Below are 20,384 nucleotides of genomic sequence, written 5' to 3'. Positions count from 1 at the left end.
GAGACTAGGGTCCCAAGCCCGCAGGTCCAACTACTTGGTCCCTCTGGGTAGCTGGCTGTGACCAAGCAGTGACCACAACCTTCCCCTTGTCAACTCTACTATACACCTGGGAATTCTGATCATTCACATAAACTTATAGGACAATTGTCTGCCAACCCTATATATGTTCTTCGATACACCAACTTCCAGTCTTGTTGAGTTTTTCTGTTGTCTTTCTATTTTGTTTCATTTTTTCTGCTCAAATATATTATTACCTTCCTTTCTTGCTGTTCTTTTTCTAATTATTGGAGATGTTGATTTAAAGTGTTGATTTTGACTCTTCTTTTTGATGTGTGCATTTATTGCTATAAAATTGGCATGTGATCACTACTTTTGCTGTGTACCAAAGGTTTTGGTATGTTATATTTTCATTCTTCTTTGGTTCAAGGAATTTTTTTAATTCATTTTTTATTTCTTCTATGACCCAGTTATTCTTAAGGAGGGTGCTGTTCAATTTCCATGTGTTTGCTCTTTTTCGGTTGATTTTCCTGTTGTTGATTTCTAATTTTATAGCATTGTGATATGAGAAGAAGCTTTGCAGTATTTCAAGATTTTAAATTTATTAAGGTGTGCTTTATGGCCTAACATAAGGTCTATCATGGAGAATGATCCAAGTGCACTGGAAAATAATGTATATTGTGCTGTTGTTGGGTGAAGTGCTCTGTAGATATCTATAATGTCAACTTGGTGGATTGTATTGTTTAGCTCTTTTGCATCTTTGTTGAATTTCTTTCCAGTTGTTTATCTTTCATTGAAAGTGAAGTATTCAAGTGTCCTACTATGACTGTGGAGTCATCTATTTGTCTTTTCAACTCTTTTAAAGTCTGATTTATGTATTTTGGGGCTCATTTCATTGGGTTCATAGATGTTTATTATGGTTATATCTTCTTGTTCAATTGATCCTTTAATCATTATATAACGTCCTTCCTTGTCTCCTATGGTGGTTTTTATCTTAAAGTCAGTTTTATCAGAAATTAATATTGCCACTCCTGCTCTTTTGTGGTTGCCATTTGCTTGATATATCATTTTCCAACCTTTGATTTTTAGTCTATTTTTGTGTTCGTCTCTAAGGTGTGTGTCTTTTATACAGCATATTGATGGGTTATGTTTTCTTATCCAGTCTGCAACTCTCCATCTCTTGAGTGATGCATTTAATCCATTGACATTCAGTATAATTATCAACAAGTATGAATTGGTTGCTGTCATTTTGTTATGTGTTTTTTCATGATGTCCCTGGTTTCTTTGTTCCATATAATTTTCCATTCTGAGCTCATTATGTTTATGAATCTTGTTATCATTTCCTTTGTTGCTGTTGTTTTAGTATTTGTGAAATGTTTGTACTTGTCCTCTTTTTTATTGTGATGTGAAGGTTTCTCATTTTTCTTTGAGGTTACCCTGTGATTGATAATTTTCTCCCTGAGATTTGAACAGTCCATTGTATCTTGCAACCCTCTTGACTTCCTCACCATTTAGAAGTTCTGTAACTACACTATTTTTTCCCTATTTTTGGTTTGTAGTTTTCCTCTTTTCTCAATTGAAGCTTATTCTACTTTAGATACTTCCCTAGCTGTGTTGATTTCTGGGTTATGTCATCTTGTGCATTAATGGTCAGTTGTCTTTTGTTATTATTAGTACTCTGTTCAAAGGACTCCCTTTCACATCTCTTGTAAAGTTGGTCTGGTTTAAACAAATTCCCTTAATTTCTGCTTACCTGGAAATATCCTAGTTTCACCATCATATTTGTGGGGCAATTTTGCTGTGTATATAATTCTTGGTTGGAAATTTTTCTCTGTCAAGGTTTTATATATACCATTCCATTACCTTCTCACCTGCATGGCTTCTGGTGAGAAATAAGAACTTAGTCTTATTCGTTGTCCTTTGTAGGTAACTTGTCATTTTTCCCATGCTGCCTTCAGGATTCTTTCTTTGTCTTTGGTTTTTTATGAGTTTGATGATGATATGTCTTGTTGATTTTTGAGGGTTGTTTACCCTGTTTGGGGTTCGTTGGACTTCCTGAATGGATATATTCTCATCTTTTATCATATCAGGGAAGTTCTCTTCCAACAAATCTTGAACAATTTTCTCAGTGGTTTTCTTTTTCTCTTCCACTTCTGGAATTCTGATTATACATAGGTTATTCCTTTTGATGGTATTCCACACAAATCTTAGCCTTTCTTCTTTTTGTTTTGATCTTTTTTTTCTGATAGATCCCTTGCAAAGAAGTATTCAGATATTTGTCCTCAATCTCATTAATTCTGTCTTCCATTGATTTGATTCTATTCCTTTGCCCTGTCAATGTGTTATCTATTTCAGAAAATTTAGTATTAATCTTCTGGATTTCTATGTGTAGATTTTGTATCCTTTCTTTCATTTATTTTGTCTTTATGTTCTTGTATTTTCTTCCAAAATTGTTCTAGGGTTTTGTCTACTTTCCTTAATTTTGTCAGTGTTTTCCTTAATCCATCTCACAATCCTTTGAAGGTACCTAAGTATAATTCTTTTGAATTCCTTATCAGGGAACTTCAATCCTGCTGTTTCCTCAGGGATGTGTTCTGGGTCTATATCCTGCTCTCTTGCTTCTACCACTTTATGTTGCTACTTTGTGTGGACTGGGATGGTCTTTTGTCTCCTAGACATTGTGACATTGTTGTATTTACATTGTAAATGTGATTGTATGTTAGAGTGATTCACAGATTTTTGTTTTCTTTGTTTTTGTGGATGTATCTGGATAAGCAGGGTACTGTGTTCCTTTATTTGCTAGTTGGCAGCACTTATGCCCTTATCACCTGTCTTCTGAAGGTTGTGATAGAGAATGAGAGTGGCTTCACAGATCCCTGTTAACTGTTTGTGAAGCACAATTAAGGGTGAAGTAAGCTCGCTCTTGATGGTCATTTATTGTTGGCTTGGTGATGGAGGAGGGAGTGGTGGCTCTCACTCAGTAAGTGGAGCTATAGGAGGAGTGGGTGTGGTTGCAACCTATGGGTATGGTTGATGTCTTCCACTCAGTTAGACAAAAACAACAATCAAAAAACCATCAAAAAGTAAAAGTAAGTGGACAAAATACCACATCACATAAACACACAGGAACAATCATCAAAAAGAGAAGAAAAAAAAAGAGAGAGAGAGAGAGTGAAAAGGCAATTAATGAGAGAAAATATTTAAATAAATACTTTAAAAAGCCAAAATAAATATGCTTTGAAAAGGTGGGGGAGGGGCAAGAAAACAAAACAACAAAAAAGCAACGCAGTATCAGGGGAGGGGGCAATAAGAGAAAAGAGGTAGAGTAGGGGAATAATGAAGGAAAAAAAATGGGAAAAATGCAAACAGAAGAAAAATTAATGGAGAGTACCACGAGAAAGAAAAAAAATGGGAACCAGGAACAGGGAAGAGAGAAAAAGCTGAAAACCAGAACCTAGGAAGTGAAGAATAAATAATAATAAAAAGGAAGAAAAAAAGAAAAAGATTTATAATGATTTTTCAAAAGGCAAAAACAGACAAATTAAAACATAAAAAGAGCACCCAGACTCCGTCAGAGCACACAGAGTGGGATGGAATTCCTGCTGGCCCAGACGGTGTTGGGAGTGAGGGATGGCCGCATCTCCATTCACCAAGAGGGTTTGTGGTATAAGAATGACAAGGGGAATGTCACATTTTTCCAATCGTTTGTGTCTGGATGTCCTTGGAGTCCCTGGCAAGTGTAGCTTATTCTTAGGTGCCTGGAATCTGAGAGAACGCTGTCACTTTAAATATCCAAAATTGTCCAGCAGCTTGTAAACATTCAAAATGGCAATGCTCTCTGGACAGCCAAAAGTTCACAGCTCAGCACGTCTCCCTCTTTGCTGCTTCCCCTTTTATTCACCAGCCACCAATGCAGTCCTCCATGCAGCCTTTGGCTACAGGGGCCAATTTTTAGGTTAATTCTTAGGTCCTAACACCACTTGGCAATATCCAAGCTGTCCATGCTGTCGGGATCATTGACAGACCACAGTTCCATATGTCTCCTTTTTTGGTGTTTTCATACAGGCTCTTCTACTCATCGAAATTTAGTCCACTTTTGTACGCTTCCTTTCAAAGCTCAGAGCTCCAGGATTATCTTCTGTATCTGTGTTAATAGGTTCCCCTTTTCTTTGTAGAAGAAGGTCTGTGTAGTTTGTCTGTCTATTCCACCATCTTACCAGAACTCCCCTGAGAAAACCATTATCAAAGGAGTCAAAATGTAATGGTCAGCTCACATTTAAGGGGACAGTGATATGTTCATTTCTGAATACTGCTTTTTCTCCCCAGTAAGGAAATTTCAAGGTAGACAGTGCTTAAAAGTTTCTAAAATTACCTTTACCTGTATTCATGGACTGAGTTTTGTGCTCCCAGAATATGTGTCAGCTTGGCTGGGCCATAATTCTCAGTGGTATAGCAATTACGTAAGGATGTAATTGGCAGTTATGTAATGATATAATAATCCCCCATGATCTGATGCCACCAGCCAATCAGCTGTAAGGGGATTAGGATGGGATTCAACACCCTTCCTCAGGTCACAGCCCTGATACAATAAAAGGGCAGTTCCCCTGGGGTGTGGCCTGCATCACCTTTTATCTTACAAGAGATCGAAGGAGAGAGAAGCAAGCAGAGAAGGAGGGACCTGACTACCACCCAGAAAGAAGAACCAGGAGCAGAGGCTGTGTTTGGGCCCAAGGTCTCTGCCTGAGAACTGCTTAGACCCATGGGAAGACTGATGCCAAGACACATGGAGATCTCCAAGAGGTGCTCAGCCAACAGATTTTGAGTGGAGACAAGGACCTTCCCCCAAAACTGACAGGGAAAGAAAGACTTCCCCTAGATCTGGCACTTTGAATTCAGACTTATAGTCTCCTAAGCTGTGACAGAATAAACTTTTGTTGAAACCATCTACTCGGGATATATCTGTGATAGCATCACTGGGTAATGAAGACATCTGTTATCTGAGAGACACTTAGTTTTATATGTTTATTTTAATAGTAATTTTTAAATGTGTCCAATTATTTTTTTCTTTTTCTTCTTCTTCTTCTTTTTTTTTTTTTTTTTTTTTAATGCTTTAGCCTCCCCCTGTGATCCCACTTTCATCCTGGGATGTGCCCCCTGCAATGTGATCTGCTCCATTATTTTCCAGAATCGTTTTGATTATAAAGATCAGGATCTTCTTAACCTGATGAAAAAATTAAATGAAAACATCAGTATTCTGAGCTCCCCATGGATCCAGGTGAGGCCAGATCCTTTCTTCTTGAGAAATCTTTCTTTTTCTTTCTCTGGCAAGTGAAAAATTCTGTATTGACCAAGCTGTAAGGTTTGAACAAAAATGTCCTGCTTAGGGTCTGTTATGGATGGACTTGTGGCCCACAAAGCATGTATTGTAAATCCTAACTCCTATATCTATAGTTATAACCTCAGATGGGGATGAGTTTTCTTTATTATTTTAATGAGATAACATTAGGGAGTGTTTTAAGTCTACATATTTAGAGATTTAAAAGAAATTAAATAAGTAAATGAGTAAGCAGAGCTAGGGAAGAAAGTTGCCACCTCACGTGAAGGTGATCTAGGAGCAGAAGCTCTTGGAGAAGGAGGTTCCTCCAGAGCCAACAGAAAGAGAAAGCATTCCCCTACAACTAGCACCTGAACTCAGACTTCTAGGCTACTGGACACTAAAATAATAAATTTCTGCTCATTAAAACCACTCATTTGTGGTGTTTCTATTATAGCAACACTGCATAAATAAGACAGGGTCATGAAGTGAGCATCAGTGAGAGATAACCTGCCCTTTAGTTTCCAGATGAGAACACAATACTCAGAATACAGAGCTGTCTTCAAGCTCATGGACACCCTGTCCAGTCATTTTTCCAATAAACCCCAAACCCAGTTTCCATAAAATACTCTGATGACTTCTGAAAATATCCACACAGCAGTCAATGGAGAGTCAAGGCCCTTGTTGAAAGACTTCCATTAACTACAGAGCTTGTCCTCCATCTAACACCTAGTGACCTCTTCATCAAATTACCTGGCAGAAATATGCCTATTTAGGATATAAAAGAGGGAAGATGTTTAATACTGCAGATGCTACTAGGAAGTGCGGACTAACGTAGGGATGTTTGATGCTTCGGTTGTAATTCTAACTGATAAGGTAACTTGGGGAGCAGAAAATTATTGGGTTTTATTGTATATAAATCATAAACATCACAATTTCACCTTGTGCTGAGCTGGCACATTCTGCGCTCTGCCTAAAATGATAACTACATGATCTTAGTTGATCATCTTGCTGTTAGGTTCTATTGAGTTCTTTCCAACTCATAGTAAGCCTATGCATGACAGAATGAAAGTCTGATCCTGCACCATCCTCACAATTTTTGCTATGTTTAGCCCATCATTGCAGCCACTGTGTCAATTTATCTCATTGAGGGGCTTCCCCTTTCTCCTGACCATCAATTTTACCCAGAAAGATATCTTTCTCCAGGCACTGGTCCCTTTTCACAACATGCAGATGACATGACAAAGTACATGACATCAGTCTGGCCATTCCCACTTCTAAAGTGTTTTCTGGTTGAAGTTCTCCCAAGACAGATTTGTTTGTTCTTCTGGTAGTCTGTAGTATATTCAATATTCTTTGCCAAAACTATACGTCAAATCCATCCATTTTTCTTCAGTCTTCCTTACTCATTATCCGTCTTCCACATGCACATGAGGCAATTCAAAAGACCATGACTTAGGTTAGATGCACCTTAGTTTTCAAAGTGGCATCTTTGCTCTTTATCACTTTAAAAGAGGTCTTTTGCAGCACATTTTCCCTGTGCAATACATCATCTGATTTCTTGGCTGCTGCTTCCATGGGTGTTGATGACAGATCCAAGTAAAATGAAATCCCTGACATCTTCAATCTTCTCTCTGTTTGATGTTGCTTATTGGTGCAGTCGTCAGGATTTTGTTTCCTTTATGTTGAGATGTAATCCGTACTGAAGACTACAGTCTTTGATCTTCATCAGTAAGTGCTGCAAGTCTTCTTCACTTTGAGCAAAGAAGGCCATGTCATCTGCATATCACAGATGATTAGTCTTCCTCCAATCTTTTATTTTACTTGCAATTTGGGTGAAAATTTACAAAGCAAATTCACTTTCAACTCCACGATTCATACATATTTTGTTTCATGATATGTATTGCAATCCCCATAATGTAACAGCTCTCTTCCCACTTCCTCCCTGTGGTTACCTTTTACAGTATCTTTCTTTCCTACACATTCCTGGCCTCATTGAATTTTCTTCTAATCTTGATGCTGGATTCTTCATAAAGTCCAGCTTCTCAGATTATTTGTTCAGCATACAGATTGAATAAGTATACTGAAAGGGTACAACTCTGGCACACTTATTCTGATTTTAAATCATGAAGTATTCCCTTGTTCAGTTCAAATGACTGCTTCTTGGTATCTGCACAGGTTCCTCATGAGCACAATTAAGTGTTCAGGAATTCCCATTCTTTGTAATGTTATCCACAATTTGTTATGATCCACACAGTCTAATGCCTTTGTATAGTCAATAAAACACAGGTAAACATCTTTCTGATACTCTTTGCTTTCAGCCAAGATCCATCTGACATTAGCAATGATATCCCTTGTTCTATGTCCTCTTCTGAATCCACCTTGAATTTCTGGCAGTTTTCTGTCAATATACTTCTGCAACCATTCTTGACTTATCATTGCCAAAATTTTACTTGAGTGTGATATTAATGATATTATTTGATAATTTCCACATTCTGTTGGATCACCTTTCTTTGCAATGGATACAAATATAGATCTCCTCCAGCCTGTTGGCCGACTAACTGTTTTCTAAATTTCTTGGCATAAATGAGTTAGTGTCCCCAGTGCTACATCTGTTTGTTGAAACATCTCCATGGGTATTCTGTCAATTTCTAGAGCCTTGTTTTTAGCCAATTCCTTCAGTGCAGCTTGGACTTCTTCCTTCAATACCATTGGTTCTTGATCATATGCTCCTTCCAGAAATGCTTGAGCATTGACCAATTCTTTTTGTACAGTGACTCTCTGTATACTTTACATCTTCTTTTGATGCTTACTGCATTATTCAATATTTTGCCTATATAATCCTTTAATATTACAACTCATGGGCTAAATTTTTTCTTCAGTTTTTTACTTTGAGAAATGCCAAGAATGTTCTTTCTTTTGGGTTTTCTAATTCTGGGTCTTTGTATATTTCATTATCTACTTTACTTTGTTTTCTCAAGCTGCCCATTGAAATCTGATTGACTCTTTTAGTTCATCATTTCTTCCATTCACTTTAGATATTCTTCTTTCAAGAGCAAGTTTCAGAGCATCTTCTGATATCGATTTTGGTCTTTCCTTCCTTTCCTATCCTTTTGACAACATTTTTATTTCTTCATGTATGATGACTTTGACATCATCCTACAGCTCATCTAATCTTCAGTCATTAGGGCTCAATGCGTCAAATCTATTCTTCAGATGATCTCTAAATTTGGGTGGAATATACACAAGGTCGTATTGTGGCTCTCATGAATTGGTTTTAATTTTTTTTAGCTTCAACTTGAACTTGCACATGTGTAATTGATGGTCTGGTCTACCACAGTGGTGGTATCATGATCTTAGAGAAATCACTTAATTGCTCTTTTTAATAGTTATTTTATACATGAAATGCTAAGTAAGGTGTCATGGTAATTTCAAGCTCTTCCATTCCTAAAATATTGATTCCATTTCTGATGCTGCTTGGTAGAGGTAGAAACAGCCACAACTACCTTTCTGCTCCATATCAGGTTCAGGTTGTCCACTTCCTTAACCTATATGCTCATCAATAAAATGTGAACCATACTAATTCATGCCATCCTCTATTTTTTGGTTGTAGGGAATAGTTGGTGTTAAAAAAAAAAAAAGAAAAAAAAAACCAAAAGTATTGATATAAAGATGTTCTTTTATACTATAGAAATGATGTATGAGGTTAGGAAAAGGTTATCAGCTTTGATCCTCTGGTCAAAGTTTTCTCCCTTGAATCTTTCTATAAGCATAGAAAAATACTTTATAGGTACAGTAAATATTACCTTCAAATTGGAGATCATATTTTATTCATGTTTTTAAGCTCAATTTCTAACCAGGGCTTCTATTCATTGCCATCGAGTCAGATCCAACTCATAGCGACCCCTCCTTGGGTTTCTGAGGCAGTATCACTACAGAAGTAGATTGCCCAACATTCCTTCTGAGGAGTGGCGGGTGGATTTGAACTTCCAGCCTTCTGGTTAGCAGTCAATTGCCTTAGGCACTATGCTACCAGAGCTCCTAGCACACTATGCTTAGCATAAGAAATATATGTTGTCATGGGTGTTATATATATATATATATATATATATATATATAATAAAGATTTTTCTCTCTCTTAGATCTGCAATAGTTTTCCTCTGCTCATTGATTATTTCCCAGGGAGTCATAACAAAGTACTTAATAATATTGCTTATTTAAAAAGCTTTACTTTGGAGAAAATAAAAGAACATCAAGAATCTGTGGACATTAACAATCCTCGGGACTTCATTGATTGCTTCCTCATCAAAATGGAACAGGTAAAACATTAGCAGATCAGTTATTTGTTTGCTTGTACATTATGTGGTTCACTCAATAGTTCTGTACTCAATACCAAAAGAAACCAAACTACTGCCGTAGAGTCAAATCTGACTCATAGAGACCCCTCATTGAGTTTTTGAAGCAGTATCTCTATAGAAGTAGATTGCCCAGTCATCCTTCTGAGGAGTGGCTGGTGGGTTTGAACCCCCAGCCTTCTGGTTAGCAGTCAAATGCCTTAGGCACTACGCTACTTGATAGGGATGTTTAAGTAATGTTTGACAAGCCTTTTAAGTACCTATAATATGCATGGGAGCTCTGGTAGAATAGTGGCTAAGACACTTGCCTGCTAACCAGACGGCTGGCGGTTCAAACCCACCAGCCACTCCTCAGAAGGAAGGTTGGGCAATCCTACTTCTGTAGTGATACTGCCTCGGAAACCCAAGGAGGGGTCGCTATGAGTCGGGTTTGACTCGACGGCACATAACAACAACAACAATATGCATATGCATGCACTACACATCATGGATAAATTTTAACTGAATGGTTAAAAAATTATAGAGTACATGGACGCTGTTCTTTAGCTACTAATAATCAACCTAAAGAGATACAGAATGTACACCTGAGTTGAAATGGAAACAATTACAAACAAGTCAAAAATACAAAATATCATGCCATCAGATGAAGATGGAAATGATCCTTGCACACAGTGCATGGGCGAGTGAGAAGGAATATTTGTAAAGAGGTACAGGACAGGGCATTTCAGATGCACTGAATGGAGTGTGCAGAGGTTCAGAGATGTGTGGTGTCAAAGACATCAGGTAGGTGGAAGGGAGAAGCCTTAATTGAGTGTAACCAAAAATAAATTTCCACAGATAAGGATTTGGGTTTTGATGACTGTTAAGTAACCTTTAAACATGAATGTTGGCATGGAAAACTTTATTTGACCTGTTAGATGTATGAGTGTACAGGAATAAAATGCAGATAAGTTATATAGAATGATCTGTGTGATCATTCTATATATGATCCAGGAGTTATATAGAATGATCTGTGTGATGAGAGTGAAGATCAAGACCAGCTGGGAGACTGTTTATTTATTTAGATTTGGTCTCAGTTAGAATGTAGACCATGGATATACAGAGTCTAAAATAAAATCAAGTTGTCTATCATGTCATGTTCTCAGAAATCTAGAAAGAGACTTAATTAGTTAGTGTCCTGCAAGTCAGAGAAGTAGCAATGTTTTAGAAGAAATAAAAAAAAATTGGGAAGTAAATAATACTGTTCTTAGGAAGGCTTTGAATTTGGTTAAGAGTTTGTGTCAGGGGGCCTGTTGTTGTTGTTGTTTGTTATTGAGTCATTCTGTCTCAGTGACCCTATATACTTATGTATGCTGTTGTTGTTATACGCTGTCGAGTCAGGCCCAACTCATAGCGACCCCTCCTTGGGTTTCCAAAGTAGTTATCACTACGGAAGTAGATTGCCCCGTCTTCCTTCCGAGGAGTGGCTCGTGGGTTTGAACTGCCAATCTTCTGGTTAGCAGTCAAGTGTCTTAGGCACTATGCTACCAGAGCTCCCACCATATGTATAGTGACCTATATATAGGATAGGGTTTTCTAGGCTAATATCTTCACGGGACAGAACACCAGGTCTTTTCTCCAATGGAGCAGCAGCTGGTGGGCTTGAACCACTGAATTTTTAGTCAGTAGCCATTGTGCCATCAGAGTTTGTGTCATGGGAGGCCTATGTTGTTGTTGTTGTTATTTGCCATCGAGTCGGCCCCAACTCATAGAGACCCCTCCTTGGGTTTCCGAGGCAGTATCACTACGGAAGTAGGATTACCCAACCTTCCTTCCGAGGAGTGGCTGGTGGGTTTGAACTGCCAGCCGTCTGGTTAGCAGGCAAGTGTCTTAGCCACTATGCTACCAGAGCTCCCATAGAGCCTATAGAGAGTGCCAAAACATAGGAGTTAATGTGGAAATCTCAGTATGAGAGATTTCCTATTTGTGAACTTGAACCAGTGAGACAAAGATCAGATAGTGACTGTGTTGTACGTTGGGCAGAAATGAGAAATCAGTCAGCAAGCAAATGTGGAAAGGCAAAAATGCTGAGAGAGGGGGCAGTCAGAGAACCACGCTTGGGATGTGAGGTGAACCTCAGAAATCGTGTGTTCTAGATGGACTCTAATGAAGAAGATGGAATGGTTTGAAGAATTTGAAGTAAAAAGCACATTACTTCCATTGTCTGCCTTCTCTGCTGCTAGGGGAATGAAGGATTCTTATCCTTTAAGATAAGTGTCCAGTAATCATGAGAACCTGATTAAAGGTGTGGACCCCATTCCAGAAGACAAATCCTACCTGAGTCCTTCGTATTTTGCATATATATAGTGAGGGGATTCCTAATGCTTTGACGCCTCTCCAGTTCTCTCACGTTAAGGAAGGCCCTGTAGTATTTCAAATGGCTAGCTCCTCCATATTGTATTTAATAATAGTTTCTATTTGTCTCAATTAAAAGTGGCTTAATCAAATCATGGGTTTATTTAGCTTCCATCCAAGGAGTCTCATGTTGGGCCAGGCCAGGCCTGGGACAGTAGCCCTGATGCATCACAGAGTCAGGGGCCTTCCATTTTTCTTCACCACACTTAGTACACAGGCCTCCATTTTCATGCTTAAATCCTCATGTCCCGAGATGCTGCCTGACCCTCCTGTACCTTCACATCTCCGTTTTGAATAAGAAGTGGCAGAGTAGGCTTCTGATCATATCTCATTGTCAAGAACTATGTTGTGTGGCCCACCTAGCAGCAAAAGCTGGCAAACGGATATTTCAGACAAGAAAGGGAATTACAAGTAGGATTTTAAAATCAGGTCAGCTAATCTCCAGTGTCTACCATACCATACAGGAAATTATCCTAAAAAAAGAACTCTTTAGTTTTCAAGAGTGCTTAGGTTTATAATAATCTGAATTATTTTGAATTCATTGTAATTAATTATGCTGTTAAACTAATTTTTCAAACTATCACATAACATTCCTAGGAGAAGCACAATAAACAGTCTGAATTCACTATTGAAAGCTTGGCAGGCATAATAAGTGACCTGTTTGGAGCTGGGACAGAAACAACAAGCACCACCCTTAGATACGGACTCCTGCTTTTGATGAAGTACCCTGAGGTCACAGGTATGATCACAGGTGGTGGGCCGGGTAAGATTCAGAAAGAGATTTCACAAGACATTGCTAGCATTTTCTATCTTGTTTCTCTTAGAGAAGCCTCATTATTTAAATTTCTGTGACAACAGGTAGATATTTGTACAAGTTTGGTGACAGAATAAAAATGAGACAATTTGCACAACAGGGGAGAGTGACTGAGAGAAGGGAAGGACAGTGTGGGCAATTGGTAATGTGATAAAGCTCTGGAGTGGTGTCAGGATCCTGGGGCAGGTGATTTATAGCAGGAAAGTTTCAGGGGGGCTACTGTGCACCAGCCTAGAAAATAACCAGTTCAGAATGGACAGGGTAGGTAAAGGAAGTGTAAGAAACAACATTAAAAAAAAAAAAAAAAAAGGGAAGTGATGGAATATCTAATGTTTCCCAAGAATGAATAAATTATTACTAGGAATTTGAAACATTTACTGAGCACTTAGAAATCACCTAGAAAATTTGGATTTGAAACAGCTACTTGGATTTCTGGCATGATGGCAGAACAGGCAGACAAGCTACAGAGTCCCTCTACAACAAAGAAACAAGAAACCAACTGAATCAGATATACAGGCTAAACCTGTAACACTGAGCTTTGAAGGGAAGGATAAAGAAGTGGATTAAATATACATTAGAAGAAGAAATGGACTGAAAAAAGTGAATAAGGAGACAAACAGAACTGTGGACTGTTTACTGCCCTGATGGAGTGGCCATTTTGAATATTTCCAAGCAGCGTTCCAATCCAGGCAGCGTCTTGACAATCAGCTCTGCTTGCCAAGGGTTGCATGGGCAACCACACTGATGGCTGATGACCAGAAAGGAGTGAAATTCCAATTGTACTTCACATCCTCTCAGCAAATGGAAGGTGTGGCCACCTCCCGTTACCTCCCACCTGCTGGAGAGGCAGGAATACCATCTTGGACCAGGCATCCTACTACAAGCAAACTTTTGTACAGTGGGAACTTTTTCTGAGACCAGGTACCTCACAGCCAGCTGCCATTTGGAATGGCAGTAACGTTTTTGGGAATGGAACCTTACACCCAGTTGCCTTTTGAGATAGCAGGAACTTTGCCTGGGACCAGATGCCTTTCCCATAGCTGCCTTTTTTGTCTGCAGATACTCCCTCTGGAACCAGGTGCATTGCTTCCAGTCACCTTTACAACAAACAGTGACATTGTCTTTGTCTGAGTACCCTGCCACCAGGTACCTTCTGAGCCAGCAGGAACTTCTCTGGGATCAGATTTAGTACCCCCAGTTGCCTTCTGGGTAGACTGGAACCAGTTCTGATATGAGCTGCCCTGCACCTACATGTATTTTGGGCTGGCAGGGAACTTTTTCTGGGACCAGGTGCTCTACACCCAGCCTCCTTTTGGGGTGGCAGGAACATTTTCCAAGAGCAAGGGCCCTGTGGCCAGCTGTTTTTTGGGATTTTGGGAACTTTTTCAGGGACCAGACACACTGTCCCCAGCTGCTTTTTGAGATGACAGAAAATCTTTCTGGAACTACTTGCTGCTATTTGGGCTGGCAGGATCTTTTTCTGGGTCCAGGAACCCTACCCCCAAGTACCTTCTGGGATAGCAAGAACATATCTGAGATCAAGTACTTTGTCCATAGTTGCCTTTGTGGGTAAGCAGGAACTACTGCCAGGACCAAGTACACTGCTCTGCACCATCTTCCTGGCCAGTAGGAACAATGCCTGGGCACCCTGTCCTAGTCCTGCAGTTTCCTTTTTCTTTTTTTAATTATTATTTTTTCCCTTCTTTCATTTCTTCTTTTTATTTTGTCTTTGCTTTCCCTGTTCAGGTTCATAGTTTTGTTTTTTTGGTCTTTTTCCTGGTTCCTTTCTCTGTCTTTTATTCCTTTTCTCTTTTAATTTTTCCCATCCTTTGTTTTTATTGTGGCATTTTTCTCTGCTATTCTTTTCTTTTGTCCTCTTTTCCCCATACCACCTCCATTTTCATTTTTTTTTTTCACTTTCCCTTGGCCTTTTTTTATTTTCCCCCTATTTTTCTTTTTTTCCTTTTCATGGTTTTTTGCTGTGGGTTTATGATGTTTCTTTTTTGTACTCTTATTTTGATATTTTTGGTGTTATTTTTCTTTTTTGTTCCACTTGGTGGGACACAGCAACCATGTCCACATGACCCAACCTCACCCACACCTTCTGCAGTTCCACCCACCAGGCTAAGACTACCACCTGCTTCTGCACCAACTTATCAAGAACACCTGGAGGCCAACAGTGACCCAAGCCACCCTCATTTGCTCTACACAAACAGTTAATAATGACCAATGCACACATTTTCATATTCTGTTACACCCACTAGGAGACAAGTGGTGAATGCCTAAGTATGGCCAACCCAGTGAATAGAGTAGAACACCAGCCTGCTCTTTCAGATATATCAAAACAAAATAAAGCAAAAGCAAAAAACAACAACAAAAAAGCAAACCAACCAACAAACAAAAAAGCTGGGAGAATCATACCAACATACAATCACAAATTAAATACAAACACAATGACATCACAATGTCACAGACAAAACTGGCAATCACTTTTCCCATGAAGAAGTAAGATAAAGTAGTACATACAAGGAACCAGAATTAGAGCCAGAAAACCCCCCTTAGGAAGAAGTGGCATAGGAACTACCTGATAAGGAATACAAAAGAATTGTATTTAATTACCTTCAAGTGACTGAGAGACATACCAAGGACACATGAACAAAATTTAAGAAGAAATTAGGAAAAATAGATGGAAAAAAAAAATGAAAAAATACGTGAAAAATGAGAAACCATACCAAAACAGAAAACAGTAATCCATAAGATTAATACTGAAATTTCAGAAATAGATAACACATTGAAAGGTCAAAGGAGTAGAACTAAATCAATGGAAAACAGTATTAGTGAGATTGAAAGGGAACAATCAGAAAAAAGAACAAGAGCAAAAAATAAAAACAATGAAGAGAGCCTAAAATTTATGTGTGACACTGTCAAGAGGAATAACTTATTTGTGATTGGAATTCGAGAACAGGAAAAGACAAATAAAACCACAGAGAAAATTGTCAAAGATTTTTTGGAAGAGAACTTCCCTAAATATGATTAAAGACGAGAAGATATGCATTTAATGTGTTCGTCAAACCTCAAAAGGATAGACCCAAAAAGAATATCATCAAGACATCACAATCAATATTCTATAAACCAAAGACAAAGAAAGAATACTGGAAGCAACACAGGAGAACAAAAATTTACATACAAAAGGCAACTAATAACACTAAGATCTGGCTTTTCAGCAGAAGCCATGCAGATGAGACAGCAAGGGGATGACACATATAAAACCTTGAAAGAAAAAAATTGCCAAACAAGAATTATCTACCCAGAAAAATTGTCCCTTAAATATGATGGCAAAATTAGGACATTTCCTGATAAACAGAATTTAAGTGAATTTGTAAAAACAAGATCAACCTTACAACAGATGGTAAAGGGAGTCTTTCAGACAGAGAATCAACAACAGCAGAAAACTGGTGATTAACACGCTTGACATCATAACCCAGAAACCAACCCAGATGTAGAAGAATATAAAATAAAATAGACTTACAAGACTCTCAACAGGGAAGCAGAAATATCAATTTGTAAATGAGGACAGCTACAAAGCAACAAAGAGGGAATGCAAAGTGCAGGTACAGAACTTCTAAATGGAGAAAACAGACAAAACAATTTTGAGATAAAATAGACTGTTTTAAACTAAGGAAAAAATAATAAATCATAGAGTGACCTCAAAGAAAATTAATAGTCCTTCTCATCAAGATAAAATGAGGCAAAGCACAAATATTTTGCAAATACTAGAACAGTAGCAATGAAAGAAATGATTTAAAAAATTCATAAACAAAATGAGCTCAACACAAAAACTTATATGGAACAGAGGAGTCAGCAACATGATTAAAACAAGTAAACAAAAAAAGAAACATAACAAAGTAAGAGCAAAAAAATCATACTGGTTGAAAATTACATTGAATGTAAATGGATTAAATTCACCAATCCAGACATAGAAAGTTGTAGAATGGATATGAAAACATGACACATCAATATGCTGTCTACAAGAGACACACCTTAGACCAAAAAAGAGACAAAAATTTAAGGTTGAAAAAAATATATGAAGCATTGGCAATCAATAAAGAGCAGAAGTGACAATATTAATTTCTGATAAAACAGACATTAAGACAGAAACTATCATAAGAGAAAAGGAAGGACATTATACAATAATCAAGGATAAATCAAACAAGAGGATATAAGAATAATAAATATTGATACATTCAATGAAAGAGCCCCAAAATACATAAACTTTAACAGAATTGAAAAGAGAAATAGACAACTCCACAGTAATAGTAGGAGATTTGAACACACAACTTTCAATGAAGGACAGAATTAGAAAGAAACTCAACAAAGACACAGAAGAACTAAACAATACAATCAACTAACTTGACCTTATAAACATGATTGGAGCACTTCCCCAACAACAGCATAATGTACATTCTTTTCCAGCACACATGGTACATTGTCCAGATAGACAATGTGTTAGGTCACAAAGCAAGCCTCAACAAATTTGCACACATTGAAATACTACTGCAAAGCATCTTCTCAGATCACAATACTATAAAATTAGAAATCAACAATAAGAAGATCAAGAAAAAAAAGGAAACACTTGGAAAAGGAATAACACTCTTCTGAAAAATTACTGGGAAATGGAAGAAATAAAAAAAACAAAAAAAAATTGTTGACTTACACAAGAATGGAATCACAATGTATCAAGATTTGGGGGACATAGCAAAAGTAGTGCTGAGAGGACAATTTATAGCACCAAATACACACATCAAAAGAAAAGAGAGCAAAATCTTAACCCTTAACCTTAATCTTAACCTTAACCCAACATTTCCAACAATTAGAAAAAGATCAGCAAAAAGACTACAGTCACCAGAAGAAAAGAAATTTTAAAGATTCAAGAAGAAATAAATGAAACATAAAATAATAGAAAAGATAAACAAGACTAGAAGTTGATTCATAGAAAAGATTAATAATACTGACAAAACAATGGTAAATGTAGCAAAGGAAAAGGAGAAGACACAAACAACATGAATAAGAAATGAAATGGGCTTGTCACAACTGAAAAAAAAGAGATGTTAAGATACTACGAAGAACTATACTCCAACAAATCTGAAAACCTAGGAGAAATGGACAGATTTCTAGAAACACACTACTTACCTAAATTAACATGGATTGAGATAGAAAATTTGAACAGACCCATGGGAGCTCTGGTAGCATAGTGCCTAAGGCAGTTGACTGCTAACCAGAAGGCTGGCAGTTGAAACCCACCAGCCACTCCTTGGAAGGAAGGTTGGGAAATCTACTTCCATAGTGATACTGCCTCAGAAACCCAAGGAGGGTTCACTAAGAGTCAGGTCCAACTCAACATCAAAACAACAACAACAACCACATAACAAAAGAAGAAGTTGAACAGATCATTTGAAAAAAAAAAAAAAAACTACCAACAAAAAAAGTCCTGGTTGAGATGGCTTCACTGGAGAATTCTATCTTCAATAAAACCCTAGCCAATAATATGGTAAAAAAATGTATAGCAATGGGAAAAAAATACATAGCAGTGACATATCCAACAACAGACTTATCTCTAAAATTTACAGAAAATGTCAAAACCTCATCAAAAAGACAAACAGTCCAATTTAAAAATGAGCAGACAACATGACCAAACAGACACTTCACCAAAGTAGATACTCAGACAGCCAACAAAACAGGAAGAAATGCTCATGATCATTAACCGTTAGAGAAAAGCAAATCAAAACAACAAGATATCATCTCATGCCAGCAATAGTAGCAGAGTTTAACAAAACAGGAAACAATAAATGCTGATGAGGTTGTGGAGCATTTGAAAGTCTCATATACTGCTGGTGCCAGTGTAAACTGGTATAACCACTATGGAAAATGTTATGACTCTTTCTTTAAAAGTTGGAAATAGAAATACCATTTGATCCAGCAATCCCACTACTAGGTATATAACCCAAGGAAGTGAGAGGCAGGACATGAATACATATATGCACACCCATGTTCATCACAGCACTAATCACAATAGCAAAGAGATGGACACAACTTAAGGAGCCATCAATGGATGAATGGATAACCAGACCATAGTACATACACACAATGGAATGCTATGCAACATTAAAGACTAATGAAAAATCCACAAAACACTTCAAAATGGATGAACTTGGAGGATATTATGCTGAGTGAAATTACTCAATCCCAGGACAGATACTGTATGAGTCTACTATTATAAAAAGTCAAGGAAAGGTTTACTTATGGAAAGAAGCTTTCTTTGATGGTTACCAAGGAGGGAAGAGGGGAGGGACAATTGCTAACTAGCTAAGAGATGCATATTGATGTGGGTGAAGGGAAAGGCAATATACCAAAAGCAGGTGGCCAACACAATATCAATAAGGAAAAGGAAGACAAGACATGAAGAGGTACACAAAAGAACACACAGCAAAGTAAGTACTATTACATACACAGTACTACATTATCAATAATAACAAAAATGAATCTATGGGTGGATACCTAGGTAGATAGGCAAGATAATCGGGTATAAGGTAAGCACAAGGGAAAATGTCCACAATCATGTGTAGGTTTTGGCAGATTATATTTCTATATACATATTTGTATGTACTATACAAATTTCCATATATATATAATAGAATGAACAGGTGGCAAATTTATGATAACTTCTTAGCCACAAGCAAACATGTTAGGGAGTGAATCCCTGGACCTGCGGGCTTGGGACCATGGTCACAGAGGACATCAAGCTGTATTGGCATAACACAGCACATTTTTCCACATCCTACTTTGGTGAGTAGCAACTGGGCTCTTAAAAGCTTGAGACCGGCCATCTAACATGCAAGTCGCAGTCTTTCCTCATCTGGAGAAAAGAAGAGTGAAGAAAATCAAAGATGCATGGAAACAATTAGTCCAAAGGATTACTGGACCATGGGTCACCATTAGTGACCATCTCAGCCTACAGGACCTTGAGACCAGAAGAACTACATGATGCCCTGCTACCACTGATACCACTTGGAAAATGACTAAAATTGGAGATCATGGATTGTTAGTTGTTGTTGTTAGGTGCCGTCGAGTCATTTCCGACTCATAGCCACCCCATGAACAGCAGAACGAAACTCTGCCTGATCCCGTGCCAGCTCCATGATCCCTGCTATATTTGAGCCCTTTGTCGCAGCCACCATGTCAATTCATCTCGTGGAAGGCTTTCCCCTCTTTCATCGACCCTCCACCTTACCAAGCATGACATCCTTCTCCAGGGAATGGTCTCCTCTGACAACAAGACCAAAGTAGGTGAGAGGAAGTCTGGCCATTCTCGCTTCCAAGGAGCATTCCGGTTGCACTGCCTCCAGGACAGACCTGTTAGTTCTTTTAGCAGTCCATGGTACTTTCAGCATTCTTCACCAGCACCACAACTCAAAAGCATCAACTCTTCTTTGGTCTTCCTTATTCATTTCCC

The 20,384-nt window shown here is 38.0% G+C and overlaps 1 protein-coding gene across 1 annotated transcript in view; it reads left to right on the top strand.

Annotated features, from left to right (window-relative positions):
• The window catches only part of LOC103205890 (cytochrome P450 2C19-like), a 40,592-nt gene that overhangs the window by 6,766 nt on the left and 13,442 nt on the right, over positions 1 to 20,384 (top strand). The window contains exons 4-6 of the mRNA XM_007951291.1: positions 5,112 to 5,272; positions 9,454 to 9,630; positions 12,658 to 12,799. Of these exons, the coding sequence (XP_007949482.1) occupies positions 5,112 to 5,272; positions 9,454 to 9,630; positions 12,658 to 12,799 (480 nt within the window). The remainder of the gene's footprint in view (positions 1 to 5,111; positions 5,273 to 9,453; positions 9,631 to 12,657; positions 12,800 to 20,384) is intronic.

The sequence above is a fragment of the Orycteropus afer genome, unplaced genomic scaffold (assembly GCF_000298275.1).
Source record: "Orycteropus afer afer isolate SDZICR_OR568_19922 unplaced genomic scaffold, OryAfe1.0 scaffold00293, whole genome shotgun sequence".
Lineage (NCBI taxonomy): Eukaryota > Metazoa > Chordata > Mammalia > Tubulidentata > Orycteropodidae > Orycteropus > Orycteropus afer.
The sequence above is the reverse complement of the archived record's forward strand: the minus strand, read 5'-3'. Positions and strand labels throughout refer to the sequence as shown.